This window comes from Quercus suber, unplaced genomic scaffold (genome assembly GCF_002906115.3).
Source record: "Quercus suber isolate HL8 unplaced genomic scaffold, Cork oak 2.0 scaffold_202, whole genome shotgun sequence".
Lineage (NCBI taxonomy): Eukaryota > Viridiplantae > Streptophyta > Magnoliopsida > Fagales > Fagaceae > Quercus > Quercus suber.
Genome location: NW_027069660.1, coordinates 498,063 through 517,447, shown reverse-complemented (window position 1 = coordinate 517,447; position 19,385 = coordinate 498,063). Strand labels below are relative to the sequence as shown.

The window sequence follows — 19,385 nt, the reverse complement described above, 5'->3', positions numbered from 1 at the left end:
ATCCCCATCGGCCCTCCCCTTAACAAATAACCAAGGTTAATTAAACCCCACCCCTCAGTTTCACTCTACTCTTCTCCATTGAAAGAAGGATCTTTCTTCTCTTTAATTTATATTTCGTTTTTTGGAGTATTGTACAATTCAATTCTTCAAGTTTCAAGGTGGATGAAACTACCTTTATCGTCTTTCTTCTTAAGCACTGTTTTGCTTAGGAGATTCAGCAATCGTAGCATTTAAGCTTCCTCCATATATGCGCTGCAATGGGAGACCACTCTAGAGTCCTACTATTAATTAGTATATTTAATACTCTATTAACTACTATTATAACTGTGGGGGATGAAAACCCAGACATACTTATTGGGCTGTGGGCCCTGTCCCGAGGGATACTGTACGTCCGAAGAGTAATAGCGGGTCGGGGTAAGATTCATTTGAATGCAGCCAACCCAGAAGTAAAAGAAGAGTAACGTCCGAAGAGATCACATTTTGTCCGAAGAGATTACACTCCTCGGACGTAAATGGTCTCAACCCAGCTAGCGAATAGAAGGTCTCGAATGGACCCTCGGGCAATCCCCACGACAAAGATAAGCTCTGAGCGTATCTGGGGATGATTAGGACGAGAAAATATCTTAAGGAAAAGCTGCCATCACCGCATTAAATGCACTGCAGCTGCTTTTCTAGCCGCATTAATGTGGAGAAGACCCCTAAACAGTGTAATCTCAGCTACTACCACTCACGGAGGGGCAAAGAGAGTACCTGATGGGACATGCACTCAAGTGGATGCTTAGATGACGAACAAATGGACAATGGAGATGATAGAAAGGGGTGCTATATAAGCAAGAGAGGTCTCTGATAATGGGGATCGAAAAAGGAGGAGGAGAGAGGACTTAGACAAATTCATTGTAGTCCCAAGAATTGTAACCACCTCACATTTTAATAATAAACCTCTTCGGACAGACATTTGTAAAGGAAGATGAATGTAATCTTATGTCAATGAATCCTCAAACGATATAATTAATCTCTGTTTGATTCACACCTAACTCAACTCTTTTGCCCACTCTCTACAAATTCATTGTCTTGGGTTCATTGGGCTCTTAACCCATCCCTCTTAGGCCTGGGCTGCCAAATCTGACCCTACAATAACTTAGAGGCAGGATCCTAAAAAAAATTAATCGAAGATAAAATATTTACTCCACAGGAATTTAGTATGAATTTGAGTTCTACCCCTAAATTAAAGGTTTTGGATTTTGTAATTTGAGTTCTACTCCTAAATTAAAGGATTTGGATTTTGTCTAGTGCTACATTAACTGCTTTAATGCATTATTTTTTTAGAGATAATTACAACATGCTGCTAACTCCATAATTCGAACATTTTTCCCCCTAAACCCCCGAGTACTTTGTGTATGAAGAGGTGTCAATTCAGCTACAAGGCTTTTGGTACTGCTCTAATACATTAGATGGAACATAAACTTGGTACTTAGAGGGAAGAAGCTTGGCCCTAATTATTAGTTAATTTTTTTTGATGAACTAATTATTAGTTAATTATGCATGTGATGTGATGGAAAATTATAGAATGCCAAATAAGTAACACCCACTTTTTTATTCGCTTATGTTTTTGAAATAAATGACAATTTATCATAAATTATTAGAAAAATATGTCATAAAATTTGGATGCTGCCATTTTAGTTTCAATTATTTTTTTTCCACATTTTTTCCCTTGTCAAGAGTTCGATGTAGTATTTGTGTCATTCATATGGCACCATTCATCATTTGAAATTTGATTTTTGCTATTTAAAAAATGGATGTCATAAATAATTAATGACTGGAAATTTTAGCTGATGAGCTTCACAAAGTGCTTGCATCAGTTACATGAATCCGTTCTTTTTTTATTTTTGAGCGGAACATGAATCCTTTCTAGTTTCTTTCATGTCCTTCTACTTATATTTGAAGCCTAATTTTAACATGAATAAATAAGAGGTTTGGTAAGAAAAGATGTGAGAAAGAGAAACATGATACTGTAGGAAAAGACGTCAAGGACTCTTTTATCTTACTCAAGGACTCTTTTATCTTTTTCCCACTCTCGATTATTGGAAAACATATACTCCACAATGTTCTTAGTAGTACTTATTGTTAAATCAAATGTTTTCATCAGGCACTCTCAAACCACAATGTTCTTAGTAGTACTTATTGTTAAATCAAATGTTTTCATCAGGCACTCTCAAACCAGCCAAAGTGCTGCTAGACCAACATTTAGGCTTCAAGATTGGGTCCGATTTACTGACAGTAGATATGGTCAAAGTCTCAATTCTTTTCGCTTACATTCTTCTCCCCAAAAAAAAAAAAAAAGTCTCAATTCTTCCTTAAAAAAAAAGTTTTCACTTTAATTATAATTAAAAATGGTTTATTTCCTCAAAAAAAAAAAAAAATCGTTTATTTCAGAAAAAAAATAAAAAAAAAAAAAAAAAAAGGTGCCCAGCTTATAGACACTAGGAGGGTGCCTAGAGCTTATAAACATACGATTAAGTTTATACTTAATCTATGTGAGACATTAAGATCATACCATATTAAGTCTGGACATAAGTTTGTATGTAAATTTCCTCCAAAAAAAAAAAAAAAAGTTTCTATGTAAATAAAGTGAAATATAGTGTTTGAAATTTGAAGTTTAATTTATGAATTAACTCATCCAATTCCACGGCAGTTAATGGGTGCATTTGTTAATGGATTATTTTAAGAAATTTTTTATATAACTTTTATAGAAAATATAAAAAGTTGTCCAAAAAAATCAGTTGCTTTTTAATTTTCCCATAAACATTTTCAGAATATATATATATATATACAAAATATGAATTTTACACTAACCTAATCAAAGTGAACATGTGTGTAAAACTCCTTTCTGAATACTTGAATTCTAGCATTTATCCTCTCTTACTTCACAAGTACTTTGTACTTGTGAAGTAACGATTACACTTAAAAGTACACAATTTTGAATATTTAAATTCTAGCCTTTATTCCCCCTTATCCACGAGTACTTTGTATTTGTAAAGTGACAAGCACACTTAAAAGTGCTTAGTTGTTTAAAAATAGTTTATAAAATAATGTATTTATTGTGTCCGTTAACTTTTTACTTAAAATTTTTTTTAAAGTATTGCAAAAGCTCTCTTAGATAAGATAACATCAATCACTTCACAATAAGTGACCATGATAAATTAAAAGACTTCATACTTTGAGGCAAAGAAATTAAACGTGACATATAATGTCGGAAATGGAAGGCACGTTGGCAGCTCCCCAATAGTGCCAACAATTTAATTATTCCAAGGTAAAATCCGTGTCCTAAAAAGCGTGTGGTTTTCTCATGCATGCCTAGCTTAGCAGCTCTCTCATATTTTTGTCACTAACTGTATCGCCTAGCTCCAAGCCATGCCAGGGAGCCTGTCCATTTTTTGTTGTAACCAAGGTTCGTAAAAAGTTCACCAACCGCGGACCGGCTGTTAGGAAGTACTCGTGGCTTATTACTATGTAAGTTCGAGTCTGTGAGTTTGAGTATTAACAAGCTCCACAATTGTGAAGGTCATTTCACACCATTTATCAGTATGGTTAATATGACTCCAGAGGCCAGACAACGACCACACTTACAAACTCTTTTTATTTTTTATATGGTAAAAAAAAAACCACCTACAATTCTAGATTTCTAGTACAGTAATTAAATGGTAATTGCAAGCCTGCCTCATCTGTCTTGAGTTTGCCTCATAAAAATAGTAATTGCAAGCCCCACTATTGTGGGGGTCATCCCAAACATCAATCCTTCGCTGCCTGCTTTTTTAGCTTTACTTTTTTATTTTTTTGGATGATTTTTTTTTTAAGCTTTTCTTGAGTTTGGTTTGAAGAATGGTTTCAATTTCTATAATTAATTTTTTAATAAGTAGTTCATTAAAAAGAGAGACGAATAAAGTGGCATGATCTTGTTATTCAGAAAGTATATAAGAGAATTGCCAACATGGAAAGGATATCCTGAGTGCTTTTAGTTTATGATATACGTCTTTTTTCTTTTTTCTTTTTTTTTTCTCCGAATTACGTTACTCTCATATAAGGAGAGAAGATAATAAGGTACCTCATAATCTAGTTCGATATGCTTCACATATCTCGGATATTGTTGTGTGGGTTAAGGATGTTCCACCATAAGTTTTTTCTGTTTTTCAGGCTGATTTGACCGACTTTCAATAAAATAAACTAAGCTAGCATTGTTACTTCTCAAAAAAAAAAAAAAAAAAAAAAAAAAAAAAAAAAAAAAAAAAAAAAAAAAAGAGAAGAGGTTTAAGCACTTTTTAATTTAATAAAATAAATGAAAAGTTAATGAATGCTCTAAGGTCATTAATTTAGGAAGTATTTTTTTTAGAAATTTTTATGGGAAAAGAAAGTAATTGATTTTTTAACAATTTTTTATATTTCTTATAAAAGCAATATTAAACTTTTCAAAAATTATCTATTAACAAATGCTCTAAAGACACCCATTAACCAGACCTATTTCTCTAAAATAAATAGGATGCAAATAATGGAAGGTTTACAAATTCCTAGGCGCATTTGAGTCCAAATCTTCTGTCTCATCAATTGTACTCCACTTCATGCTCCACCAATAAAACTTGGACAACTAGCCTCTCCCATTAAATGAGATAACTCTGACTTTAATGAGAGAGGCTAGTTGTCTCATTTAATGAGATATCTCATTTAATGAAAAAGGTTAGCTGTCCAAATTTTATTGGTGGAGCATGAAGTGGAGCACAATTGATGAGACAGAAGATTTGAACTCGGCGCATTTATCATTGTTTGTTTGAGAGGGAGTCCAAATCTTCTATCTCACACTTCCTACTCCACTTTATACTCCACAAATAAAAACATGCCACATGTCCATCTAATTTATTAAATGCTAAATTTATGCCTTCTATTATTTCAATTTCCTAAAATAAATAAATAACTCATCATATTTAGCATTTAATAAATTAGATGGACATGTGACATGTTTTTATTTGTGGAGTATATAGTGGAGCAGGAAGTGTGGGACAGAAGATTTGGACTTGTTTGAGAGGGGGGGGGGGAAGAGAATGGAATATGATTTTTTTTTTTGGTGAAGATTTTATATCTCTTTACTTGTTTGAGTATTTTTGTAAAAATGAAATAAATAGTTGTATACTGGAATGCCAATTTCATTTTATATGCATTTATTTCAAAAGTGGGCGATCTATTCCACCTCACTAATTTAGAGAAAATTATAATCATATCTATTCATTTCTTTATAATATTTTTTAATGGTTAAGATCAAAGGGTAAAAAGTTAACTTTTAATTTCAACCAATAAAAAAAAAAGTATATAAGTTGAAGTTTTTTAAAAAAAAAATTGAGTGATTTAAAGTAATTGTACAGTGAATAACCCTAATTATTGCATCGGTTCCAAATTCAAAATCTTGTTATATTATCAATTTCAGGAAGAGGGGGCAAGTGGTGTAAAAGGGAACAATTGCCCTTCGACCCTTCCCCCTTTAGATTTTTTTTATTGTGCCCATAATTGAAGAAGGTCACCAAGAGGCATTGCCCTCCACCCAAAATATTTCACTAGAGGACCACAATGAATGCATCATGCACGTCTCATTAAATACAAAGTCAAATATAAGGTTTGTTCGAATACTACTTTTTAGGACAAATGAGTGAATGCATTTACTATGCCAAAAGGAGTCTCTATCATTTTTTTAAAATAAAATTTTGATAAGATATCAAAGAATAAACCAAATACAGCTTTAATAATATTCTAAAAATCCTATAAAAAATAATATTCTAGAAATTCTTTTTTAAATTTCTCAAATTAGATATGAATATTATACCATATTATGGCGTTGCTAAACATTTACATCTCCCTACATCACATTCATGATAGAGATTTGAATGTCAAGATGTGTATTTGATTTCTTCAACCAAAACACCGTGTTAAAAATGTGTTTGAATGAAGCAATAGACAAAGAAAGAAGAGGGAGCTAAAGTATTTCAAAGGGTGGGGCTATCCTTTTTTTTTTTTTTTTGGATGTTTGTTTTTGAGAGGGATGCAAAAGTACTTGACTGTAGTAGTGGCACCAATATTCATATCCCCTCTTCGCATTAGAAGAATTTACACGGACATGCTTCAAGTTTAATAAAAACAAATTATGTATTTTATTTTTCCCTTATAATTTGTTTAGAACTTCAAATTTTCTATAAAAAAAAGGCATTATTATATATCATACTATAATTAATATATCATACTATAATGTTAATTTACATATATTACTATATTGTTTTCAATATTAAATCAAATAAGGTGGTCCACATATAATTATTTTACACTTTCATTTTCTATAAGCCATTTACCGCTTTATCCAAATATATTCCTCTTCTTTTATATGATGTGTGTGTGTTTGAGAGACAAGAAAATATAATAAAGTAGTAAAAAATATGTTTTTCATAGTATTTTTGAAAATACAGCCAATTTTTTCTCTAAATATTTTCAAAAACTCAAACAAATACTTGAAAAATATATATTTTTTTGAATCAAACACAGCTTTATGGGGGTAAAAAAACAGGAAAAAACAAAATGAAGAAGAAGAAGAAGAAGAAGAAGACGAAGATGAATTAACTCTTCCCTCTATTTGTCTCCTCCCTCTTGCTCCAAGCTCCCAAGTCTCAAAAGTGTTACGTCATTTCCTTGACAGCTCACGCTACACTCTCCCTCCTCATTTGTTTTCCATTATTACTACTGACACGTAATTTCAAGATTCTTACTGCTAGGAAAAAAAGAAAAAAAAATTCGATCACAAAAGGGGAAAAAGAAAGATGTAGATAACAGTGAGTCAGTGATTGCATCATCTACAACACGACAAAAAAACCAAACCCCAGTACATATATAAATAAACACAAAATTACACTTCTTAATTAACCAAAGCTCAAACCGTAAAACCCATCTCTATAAAAACCACAACAGAAACATAAAAAACAAAAACAAAAACAAAACAAAACAAAACAAAACCTCTCGGAGTAAAAAGACATACCCTCTTTTTTTTCCTGCTGGAAAAATTGATGTCCACACTCTCCTATCCCAACCTAGCTTGACTCTCTTATTCTTATCTCCTCCTTAGCTCTTCCTGTTCTTTCTTTGCTTAGACAAATAATCCCATAATTATTTCTATTAGTTATTTTATGTAAAACACAAACACAAAACACAAAACACAGAACACAACCTCTTTATGTTTTTTTGTTACAATTATTGGTATTACTATTAGTTATTACTATCACAATCTTGGGGTTTTCTCAGTACTGTAGCAGCTTAAACTCGATCCATTGGAAATAGAGAACAAAGAAATGGAATTCGAGGAGGTGGAGGAGGAGGAGCATGAAGAAGAAGAAGACATGGAAATTCCAACACCACCAGCACCTGCGTACGAATTACCGGTTACCAACTCAGCCAGTGGTAAGCCCAAAGTACTGGTGGGTCCCAACAACAACAACAACAACAACCACCCCACCACTTCTTCTGCTACCACGATGATGACGACCAGATACAGAGAATGCTTGAAGAACCACGCGTTGGGTATGGGAGGCCACGCGGTGGACGGTTGCGGCGAGTTCTTGGCAGCCGGAGAGGAAGGTACGCTCGACGCGCTGAAATGCGCCGCCTGTAACTGCCACCGTAACTTCCACCGCAAGGAAGTTAACGATCATCATCATCATCATCAACGATCATCATCAGAAGTCTACCACCACTATCAGCAACAATTCACACCTTATTATCATCATCACCATCGATCTCCACAACCACCACATCATAGTGGGTACTTGCACATGACCCCCACGTTGTCTCAGCATCATCAAAGACCGCCTTTGGCTTTGCCAGCTGCTTCAGGCGGTGGCGGTCAAGATTTGGAGGACATGTCAAACCCTAGTAGCAGTGGTGGTGGTGGTGGTGGCGGTGGTGGTGGGACTAGTAGCGGTGGTGGGTCAAAGAAGAGGTTTAGAACAAAGTTTAGCCAGGAACAGAAGGAGAAGATGCTTCAATTTGCGGAGAGCTTAGGGTGGAGGATTCAGAAGCACGATGAAGCTGCGGTAGATCAGTTCTGTGCAGACACAGGTGTGAGAAGGCAAGTACTCAAGGTCTGGATGCACAACAACAAGCACACCCTAGGTAAGAAACCCTAAAAAAAAAAAAAACCTTTTTCTTTTGTTTGAGTTTTTTTTTTTTTTTTTTTTTTTTTTTTTTTTGGCCTACTTATTGTGTCATTGGTACATTGTTAATTGCTAGTGATGACTGATGAGCTATTACTCTTACTAGGCTTTACAGTTTACTTTTCAACAATTCTTTTTCCTTTTTATTTTTTGCTGAAATTAACTAAGCTTCAATTCTAACTTGATCTCTTTGAGTAATAGAGCCTAATTAAACATGTTTGCATAGTTGAGTGGAGCTAAATAGATCCAAAAAAAATTAATGCACCACTCAATTGGGTTGGGTTGAAGTATTAATTGTCAGTTCAGTACTTATAATTAGTGGAAGGGATTCAAAGTTTCAAACCCAAATTCTCTTTATCAGAAAAATTGGAATATATCATTGACCTGAAGTACTGTCAGATCAATTTGCTTTGCTTGTCACTTAAGTTCTAAACAGTGTAAAATCTGAGAACATGGAGGAGGGGCTGTATTGCACTGAATTGTATGTTTGTAGCATGTGATCATCGTCATCATCATGATTGTGATCAACAATGGGGAGGATTCCAAAGCGTGGGTTGCATGCAAATGGGGCAAAAAATTTAAGCTTCAAATTTTTTTGTAGTGTGTCCCATTCACATTTGTCATGTTTTCCTTTTTTTTCTCTCCATCGCACACCGTTTCAGCAATTACTATTCTCTGATCTCTTTCTCTCTCATATTAATGGTCTTTTCCAGTTTTCAACCTCTATTTGCATTCTAGAGACTTCCCCATTGAAAATCACCGATTGAGATTTGAGAAAGTTAGTGGACATGTGTGTGCCTAGCAAAGGGTTAAGCTAGAGGTTGAAATGGATAAGAAAAATAAGAAAATGCCACCAGTGTATGTGATTGTGTAGTAATGTTGTGGGGATTGTCTTACTTTTCTTTTTGGTGGGTAATGGTTGCAGTAGTACATCGTTCTCCTTTAATTGCTATGTTATATCTCTATCAAGTATTTTTTCCTCATATGTCTTAATCACACCTCTGATTTCCTGTCCTCACTTGAAGTTTTATGCCTCCTTTTCTAATTTCTTGGTTGTACTTCTAGCTGTAACGGTTTTATTTTTCTTCAGTTTTTACTAATTTTTGTTAGTTTTAAGGTTTCTTTGTTTAGTTTTTATTTTGATTGTTACAAGAAGAAGAATTTAAACTCTAAACTTTTCTCCGTTGAGTAAGAAGTGTGGGTTGAATTACAAGCTGTTGACGAGAGTTAAGTTTTGTGCTAGATAAAACAATGAAATGGGGAACTAAGGTTTGAGCTTTCAATTCAAGTGGTTAATAATGTATGTATAGCCTAACTCTTTTTAACCACTAGCATTGCAGTGTAGAGCCTTTGGATAATAAGTTCATTCTTTTAGTCCAAAATGAAAAACTAGAATGTCCTTTTCTCTAATTTTTTTTCCAAGCAATTTAGAAAAGATAAATTTTAAATTATTATTAATTTTACTATAAAAATCCTATAAACGGATAATAAATAAATTTCTTTATTATTTTTTGTGTTTTTTTTAAAAACTAACACAACAATTTGTAAATTTAAAATATAATTTTAATATATATTTAGTATCACTTAGAACATGATTCTCTTTATTTTACGATTAAGATTTCATTTCCTGAATTTTATAGTGTACATACTACATAATGCCACATTAGTCAAAATAGTCAATATCATCACCGCATACCATTGGTGTGATGGTTAGTTTACAAGTATAAGTCTCTAGGAGAGAACTTCACACACACACACATCATTTCAATGTGGTATGAGTGGAACAAATTATTTCAGCATTTATTAATAGTGGGGTATTGTTTTTAGGTTACTGATTTAAATTTATAATATTTAATCTGAAATATAAAATGAATTTATTTCAAATGAAGAAAAATATTAATACAACATAATTAGCTCAAAATTTCTAAATGAACCAAGCTGTTCATAAATAATTTGAGTTGGCTCAATAAAAAGTTTGTACATGTTTGTTTGTTTATAAATTAGCCAAGCTCAAGCCTTAGTTTTAGACTTATTTAATAAACAATGTGCAATCAAGCAAAATAAATTGTTCATGAATAGGGTCATGAACAATGTTGCTCAAAAACAAGCTAAGTCTAGGCTAGTTCATGGGTTGGTAATAAGTTTGATATGAACTTGATAAATAAACTCCTATCTTATTAAGGCTTTAATTAATTGGTAGTTGGAATTACTCTCAAAACCAAATAGGCTTAATAATAAATTTAATATTGAATGAGTTCGACTTGGTTAATGAATCAATCTAAGCCAAATTGAGTTGAAGCTTTTGCACGTTTTGACAAGCCAAGCTTGAACATTGGCATTAGACTTGGTTCAAGCTCAAGCTTAAGCTGAACTTGTGCATTTTATTTTTGTTGTTGAGTCTATTACTCGACAAAACTAGGTAGCCCTACTTCAAGACAAATTTTTATTTTTATTTTTTAATTTTATTTGAACGTGAAAGTGGAGACTGTAGAGATTTGCTGATGATTCTCACAGAGACTGTAATGCATTTGACAAATTGCTAATTGTGTTTTACTTAGCTGTGTGTTTTCAATTCCTCGCTTTGAAGTAAACTGACTGTTTTTTATTTTTTATTTTTTATTTTTTTGGGTGAGAAGGAAGTAAACTGACAGTAGTTTTATGATTTAAAAAAAATAAAATAAAATATATATATATATATATATAGAGTGAGAGAAGTGTAGGCGGTAGCTGAAACAGAACACAGTGGACGTGTTGATGTTGGAGAAAGTCAAGTAATGAATAAATAGTGTAACAAAGAGAGTTTTTGAAGTTGTCGGGAAAATGATCTCAAATCTAGATCCGATGTTGCTGCTTTATTCTATTGCACTAAAGACATGTGGGTCTCTCTGTTGAATGATCTGACATTACAACTTAAGTGTGTAAACGGGTGGTTGTGTGTAACTGGCTGAAGAAGAAGCTGTGGTGGTTAGGTTCATTAAGACTATGTTTTCATATAACTTTTTGGAGTACAAATGTTTTTTCTTCCTTTTCTTTTTCATAAATGGACCCCTTTTAATTCATCAAAAATAAAATGAACCCCTTTATTCTCTCACACTTTGCTACTTTCTATCTTTTTTCTTTTTTTAATTTTTAGAATGTGCTACATTTCAAATGGAAAAAACGCAGCAATAGGATGCTCTTCTGCACCCTCTAAAATATAATTATTAGATTTATTTCTTCTTATTGTTGGAAAATTTGGCTTCTCAAAAAAGGCATTATTGAGTTGGAAATTTTGACTTCGAAGTTTCAATTTGTATATCTTGGTCTATAATTCATTCCACATTAGTTTTCCTAAAGTCCTACTTTTTGGCCATCTCCACCTAATCATTTTGGGTTGGAAAGTTAAGATAAATTAGAAGGAACTCAAAGCTTTCTTCAGCGGTTTTAATAAAGTTCATCCTTGAACTTTAAAGTGAGTGTCAATTTGATGATCGGACCTTTAATTTGAACAATAAACCATGCATTTCAATTTTTTTAACAAATTGAACATTTTTAATATTTCATTAAAAACTAATACATTTAATAATGTGATGTATACAAACTTTTCTACATCATCAACAATTTTGAAAATCATTATTATCTTGTTACTCTTGTACACACTTTATGATCAAAGCTGTTAATTTTTATAGAAAATATTAACATAAGGTTTGATTTTTTTTTTTTTTCTTTTGTTAAGGTGTAATTTGTACCAAACTAAAGTGCCTAGTTTAATTGTTTGAATCAAATATCTGAGGACTAAATTGACACAATAAAATCCCAAGGTAATATTTGTAAAAAAAAAAAAAATCATATAATATATATATATATATATAGATAGACACACACCTAAAAGAAGACAGTAGTAAATTTCTAGTAAGAGAATATAAATTGAACCAATGCCATCTTCACTACTTTTCTTAATAATGACTTACAAAGCAGTGGTAGTTGAAGTGTTGATGAAGAATATAGAACCAATTTAAAAAAATTAGTTCTTACCTAAGAGTTGCTTTTTTATTGTCCATCCAGACCTAGCTAGCCCCTACAGTCTCTCTCTTAATTCAGTAAGATGACTCTCCTAGAATTTGCTCAACTGGGAAATGCCCACCTAGACTCTCACAAATGGCAGCATCACCCACCTCAAACCTGGACTCATTTGCAAATTTGAGCTTTCAAACTGTTTCCTCACAAAAAAAGCTAGGCAATGCCTGAGCAAGCCCAGCCCAATTCAGCCTTTAGGCTTTATTTCCACACCACTAAAGCGTAGTGTATAGGAAATGGTAAATATCCTATGATTACTTTATAAACTAAATTAATTGACCTTCCTATAAAATTTGGGGTGATTTTGTCATTTTTGTGTGTTCTCTCCCTGGGCTTATTTAGGTCTGTTTGAAATTTGATTATTTTGTTAAAATTAAAAATTTTTTGCTGAAAATACTGTAGATAAATGTAAAAGTTAGCTGAAATAGTACAATAGAACTCATAAATAATATCAAAAAGTGCAGTGAGAGTGTAAGACTCATAAATAATAGCAAAAATAAATTACATTGTAAAATAAACTGACAAAATTAATCATCTTAAATAGACACCTAGTACTTCCTCAAAAAAAAAAAAAAAAAAAAATAGACACCTAGTATTTACTATGCTAGTTTGGAAAACGACAGGCAAGGTGACTTGATTGGTTTTCACTGGGCCATTTTTGGGCCCTGCATCCATAATTTTCTCTTTTGCTCAGAATTACGGACCCTACTTAATATTTCAGTGTGTCTTCATTTCCGACAGAAATATGGGCCAGTCCCAAGATCAAGCTTATCACCTTTCGTATCATTCGCCAGGTGTGGTTGGGCCCAGAGATATTATACTGCTTAAGCTTCAAATTCTATCCCACTCAATAACCAAAAGTGGTCCCAGGACTATTAACTATTTACCTTTTTTTTTTTTTTTTGGGCTAAAGACTATCAACTATTTACTTATGGATCCAGGTCATATATGCCCACACATATTAACCATTTATTTTAAGAAAATTTTTATAGAAAATTGAAAAATTTGTCAAAATAATTAATTATTTTTTCGTTTTTCTATAAAAAGTTTCTTAACAATTGAAAAATCTGTCAAAACAGTTAATTACTTTTTTGTTTTTTTATAAAAAAATTTCTAAAATGGTTTACTAATGTATGCCCTAAAGAATATATGCATTTTGTCTTTCTAAAAATCCATTTTATTTATTTTGCATTCCCACTTAACAATATGCTCTGCATCTCCTTCTTTATTTTGCAATTCATCCCATTTAAATAATGTATTAAAATCACAGCCAAAACTAGTCACAACAAACACCAAAATCCATGGCTGAAACCCAGCCACAAAAACCACCACAACCCAAAATTAAATCCAGCCATGACCCAATGTCGTGACCTGCTCCACAGTAGATAGATGTGATATAGCGCACGAGCGGCATGACCCAATGTCGTGACTTGCTCCACCATAGATCTAGAGAGAGAGAGAGAGAGAGAGATTCTGATGAGGAGGAGAGAGAAATTGAAAAATAGGATAAATAAATGATAGATGTGATATAGTGCGTGTTGTAAATTTAGATCTTACTGTAACAAAATATTTTTAAAATTTTGCATTTTGGCTCTCCAGATTCGGGAGTGCTTCTGTTCATTTTTATGAATGGTAGAAGCTATTCTACATTTCTGGAGTTTTTGCTTTCCCAAATGAGAATGCTCTAAGAAATTAAAATTGGTGAAGGTCTAAATCTGCATGGATCATAATTAGAGTTCCTCCTATATGTTTTTCCCTAATTGGATTCTATAATTGTATGAGAACTATTTTTTTTAAGGATAATTCAAATGTTATAATAATGGGAGAATGACTTAAAATTTTAAACATGAAAAAAGTTATCAAACGAATTAAGGATATTTGTTAGGAAATCTATTTTAGAAAAATTTTTATAAAGAAAAAAAATTATTTTTTTGTTTGATAATTTTTTATTTTTTTATAAAAATAATATAAAAACTTTTTTAAAATAATTTATTAATAATTATCCCAAAAATACTTTAAACAATAATTATATTTACAAAGAAAAATAATTAAACTACAAAACTTTTTATACGCGAGATCTACTTTTTTTTACGAGACAAAAACTAAATTTGTCCCATGCACGACATGTCTTGTCCTAATGGGGTTGGTATTCCGTAGGGCATTTGCTCCTTCTAGGGGCTTGTGCTAGGCTTTATTTCTGTCTCTATCCGTGTGACTCTTTTATCTGTCAATGCGTACGGCCTAACACATGCCTCAATGTGCTCTCATATTGGGTTGATATTAAATTGGCTTTTTGAGTTTTTTTTTTTCCTTATACAAAATAAGGAAATTCAACGAATTCTCTTTCAAATTATTATTATTTTTTTGGCCCTCTATTGCAATGACCATAGACTCTGATCTGCCTTCTAATTAAGTTCTCAAGGCTAGGCATAGCCTTCCAATAGTCGAAGCTTCAATTGACAAGATATGTGTATAATAGGGAGGTTAGCGGCTAACTACAATAGGTTTTGGAAAAAATCAAGCTCCAAAACAATTTCAAGCTATTTTCTTTTAATTCATTATGTAACAATTGAAAATATTATTTGTAGGGTTGATAGGTCTAGGAGTATATGTTGGGCCTTAAGCCTTGTCTGAGGACGCTTAGGAGTCCGAGGATAAATAAACAGTAATGAAGATGTGAGACTCAAAACTCCATGAGCGAGCTACGATTGGGTAGGCTGGAGAAGGTAAGCTGAGGAGGAGTATCTCTTCAGCTAAATGAAGCAGAGGTCAGAAAGTGTGTTTTGTCATGCAGAGTGACGTTTCAAGAAGTTTTATTGATCAGGATATGCATTGTGAACGTACAAGACAAGTGGGAGCTGGGAAGTATCTAAGGGAAAGCTGCTACCACTGCATTGAATATTTTACAGCTAACTCTCTGGGCACATTAATGAGGAAGTGATACCCGAACAATAGTTTTCAACCTTACAGCTACTCCCCAAAGACTTCAAGAAGGTGCTGATGTGACAATGATCAATACTAACAATCTAATTTACATGTGGAGAATAGATATGAAAGAGAAAAGATAGCATAAAATAGAAGAGAAGCCCTAAGAGAAAGGGATCAAGAAAAGAAGAGAAAAACACTGTAGCAATCAAGAGTTGAACTTGTAATCAAACTTGAGAGTGATATATAAGAACTGATCTCCTCGAATTGTGCCAAGGACGATTTTCTTTAAATTAAACCAATCTATCTTCAGTTTCTTGTCATCTGGATCTACTTTACTTTTTGTCTAACTCATTAAAACCTATTTTTTCAACCTACTCTCTACAAATTCGTTGTATTGGTCTCTTTGGGCCTAAGTTCATCCATCCTTTGGGCTTACGAGCCAAATTGTGACCTTATAATTGGTGCCGTCTGTGGACAATTCTGGTGTTATGGTGAGTTTAACGTTCAAATATGGCAGGTTCAGGTCCACACCAAGAGGAATCTATGGGGTCTTGACTTCAAGATCATTTCCTCCATCTTGAACGAAGAAGGGACCAGGAGGAAAATGTGCATATCACCCATACTAGTAGAAGTCAATCTTGAATTTGCAAGTCACATCTCTCATAAGGAAAATGCTAGGAACATGCAGTTGGAGATTGATCATCTGCAGAGGAAGTTGCATCGCGAACGACAAAGGAAAACTCCCTTGAGGTCTATTTCTTCTTCTAACGAGGAAGGAGATGACAGTTACAGGCCCAGATCAAGGACTCCCCTTAGTGAATCTTTCTCGGGTGATGAGGATTACCACCATAAGTGCAGGAGTAAAAATCCATCCTGCAAAGGTCTGGGAAACGACGCCATGAGTAGACTCCCTCAAGGTCTATTTCTTCTTCTAGCGAGGAAGGAGATGATAGTTACAGGCCCAGATCAAGGACTCCCCTTAGTGAATCTTTCTCGGGCGATGAGGATTGCCACTATAAGCGTAGGAGTAAAAATCCATCCTGCAAAGGTCTGAGAAACGACGCCATGAGTAGGGCGTTGAACTAGATTTTCATATCACCTTTCACACACAGGATTGAAGGAGGAAGACTTTCTCGGTGTTTCACTCAGTCAACTTTTACCATGTACAATGGTTGTACGAACCCTGTGGAACACATAAGCCACTTCAATCAGAGGATGGCAGTACACTCCAAGAATGAGGCCTTGATGTGTATGGTATTTTCATCCAACTTGGGGCCTGTGGCGATGAGGTGGTTTGATAGCCTAGGTGCAAGTTATATTGATTCTTTTAAGGAGCTCACCTGGCCGTTCGGAGCGTATTATAGGGGACCGCCAGGCACATCTGGCAAGGATCAAAGGGGATCTTGCTCTTGCATAGTTTAGGTCAGAGCAACGCACCATTGGACGTTCAAAAGGCAGTCTCACGATCAGGCATGAGTGTTAGGAAGTTGCCATTTTAAACTCCCGCGAGTCGGAAGGTGGCAGGAGAAGGAGGACGACACTAGGCAGGATCTATTAGTAGCAAATTCCCCATACAGATAGAGGCGCCTATCAAAAAGATACTTCAAAGGCTTTAAGATCAAGGTATCATTAGCCGAAGAAGACCCTGGCCAATCTATGTAGCCTGCTTTACGAACGTTAGCGATGGAGACATCGTAAATTGCTCCGTGGGCATCGCAATAAGTCCTCTGTCCTACTACAGGTGCCGCGACAACCTTTACCAAGTCCGAACGATGTTGACCACTAGATTCGTTGGTCTGCAATATTCACCTAGCCCACAAGCAAAAATCCTCGGCACGGAATATAATCCTAAAGTACTCCAAAGACTCAAATATAGTAAATCAAGAAGGTGGTAAAACCCTTACGGAATTCCCCAACAGCATAGAGCTTGGGAAGCTCGGACCCAGTCAAGATCCGAACAACAAGGAGCACTCAACTACTAGTCTAGTCCAGTAGTAGTAGTAGTTTTTTTTTTTTTTTTTTTTTTTTTTTTTTTCTTTTAGTTGTGGTAGCTTTCGTGCCATCACGATACGGACGGCGAGGCCAAAGCAATACTAATAAAGGAAAAGCCCTATATATTCTATTAGTAAAGCCTAAATGTCCTTATTGAAAACTAAAGCACTAACAAGCAAGAAAAGGCCCCTTACGTTTAGATAGGCTAGGGAGCCTTTACTAATATTAGAATATAAGGTGCTTCTTTCTCAAAGTCAAGTTTTGCGCTTCTTGCTTTAGAAAGATTGCAGGGGCGCTCACGTTTTTTGGCTCCTTCCCTACCCGGAAGTTTGCTTCTGGCTACTAGCTTCTACCGCTAGCGCTTGGACTTGGAAGCAAGCTACAACTACCTTGAATCAATGAATGAATGAATGAAAAGAAACTGCTTACCAAGAAAGGGGGGACAAGTTGGTTCAAGGACTAGTTGGTCAAAGGAAAGATGAGGGGTCCTTCTTCTGGAATGGAGCCGTATGACGCGAGAGTGTCACGTACGATTCCTTTGAGAAGGGTGTGATACCACCACCTATCAGCCCGACGAGCGGTCCATGGAGCTACATCCCTACTCACCTGGTCCATGCACATCGCTCTCTCTAGGAGGTTGGCTGCCTATCCTAGATCTTCCCATTTTCAAGAAGATCCTGGGCTCGATCTGGTTTAGTATCAATGTGATTTTGTTTCTATTTTTATATATATGGGTCCGTGCAGCATTTCCACGATATCGTTATGATCAATTAATGGGACTTGGCCGGAAAGTTTTCTTGCCTCTATCATTAGCTTGAGTAGTCCCCGTTTCTGGTGTTTTAGTCACCTTTCAATGGCTCCTTTAATTATGTGCGAGGAATTGACCTCTTGAGTAATGNAGGATTGCCACTATAAGCGTAGGAGTAAAAATCCATCCTGCAAAGGTCTGAGAAACGACGCCATGAGTAGGGCGTTGAACTAGATTTTCATATCACCTTTCACACACAGGATTGAAGGAGGAAGACTTTCTCGGTGTTTCACTCAGTCAACTTTTACCATGTACAATGGTTGTACGAACCCTGTGGAACACATAAGCCACTTCAATCAGAGGATGGCAGTACACTCCAAGAATGAGGCCTTGATGTGTATGGTATTTTCATCCAACTTGGGGCCTGTGGCGATGAGGTGGTTTGATAGCCTAGGTGCAAGTTATATTGATTCTTTTAAGGAGCTCACCTGGCCGTTCGAATCTCGTTTTATTACGTGTAGTAAGATTCCTCGGCCTTTAGATTCCCTCTGTCCATGTCCATGCGAGAAGAGGAGACCCTTAAAACGTACTTAGATAGATACTGGGAGATATTCAATGAGATTGATGGGGACTTTGATGATGTGGCTATAAGGACTTTCAAGGTTGGCTTGCCTGCGAGCATGATTTGAGAAAGTCCTTAAGCAAGAAGCCAGTAAGGAGTGTGCGCGTTGGCTTATGGACCGTATTGACGATACAAATGGGTTAGGGAAGACTAGTAGCAAGGGAAGGGAAAGGCTAAGGTTATCTCTCAAGACAAGAGGGATTTCAGGTTGGATAGATACAATAATAACAGACCTCGAAGGGATTTTGCTAGGCAATCTGGGCTTACGGCCCCCAGGTGGTTAACACAGTATTCCGAGAGCCAGAAAATCAGGTCTTGGAGAAGATTAAGAATGAGCCATACTTCAAATGGCCAAACAAGATGGGAGAAGACCCTATGAGGCATAAAGAAAGTCTTCATTGCCAGTACCACCAGAACGAGGACATACCACTGAGGATTGTAGAACTCTGTGGAATCATCTGGAGCAACTGGTCAGAGATGGAAGGTTAAAACAGTTTTTGTATCGGCCTAATGGACAGGGAGACCAAGCAGGGTCAAGGGCTTAGGGGAACGCTTCTTCAAGGCCCCCTTTAGGCACAATTAATGTCATCTTTACTGCTCCTGGGAGAACTGGTTCTCATCCCTCCAGGGTAATGTCTGTAGATCGACCACCCACTGAGGACTCTAATCCTGAGTCGAAGAGGGCTAGAGTAGAAATCTGAACGGCCTTGAGTTTTCGGATGAGGACAAAATTGGAACCATACAGCCATATGAGGATGCTTTAGTAGTCACACTCAGGATAGGAGGGTATGATGTGAAAAAGGTGTTG

At 35.1% G+C, this 19,385-nt stretch overlaps 1 protein-coding gene and 1 pseudogene across 1 annotated transcript; both read left to right on the top strand.

The window, feature by feature from the left end:
* Positions 1–6,953: 6,953 nt before the first annotated feature.
* LOC112012755 (zinc-finger homeodomain protein 2-like) lies at positions 6,954–8,229 on the top strand. The gene has a single exon (XM_024045136.2). The coding sequence runs from the start codon at positions 7,371–7,373 to the stop codon at positions 8,202–8,204; it is 834 nt and encodes a 277-aa protein (XP_023900904.2). The 5' UTR covers positions 6,954–7,370; the 3' UTR covers positions 8,205–8,229.
* Positions 8,230–14,980: 6,751 nt separating this feature from the next.
* LOC136070008 (uncharacterized) lies at positions 14,981–17,210 on the top strand (annotated as a pseudogene).
* Positions 17,211–19,385: the final 2,175 nt, after the last annotated feature.

Coding starts and splice junctions, on each gene's coding strand:
- LOC112012755 (XM_024045136.2), top strand. CDS start 7,371: ATGGAATTCGAGGAGGTGGAGGAGGAGGAGCATGAAGAAGAAGAAGAC.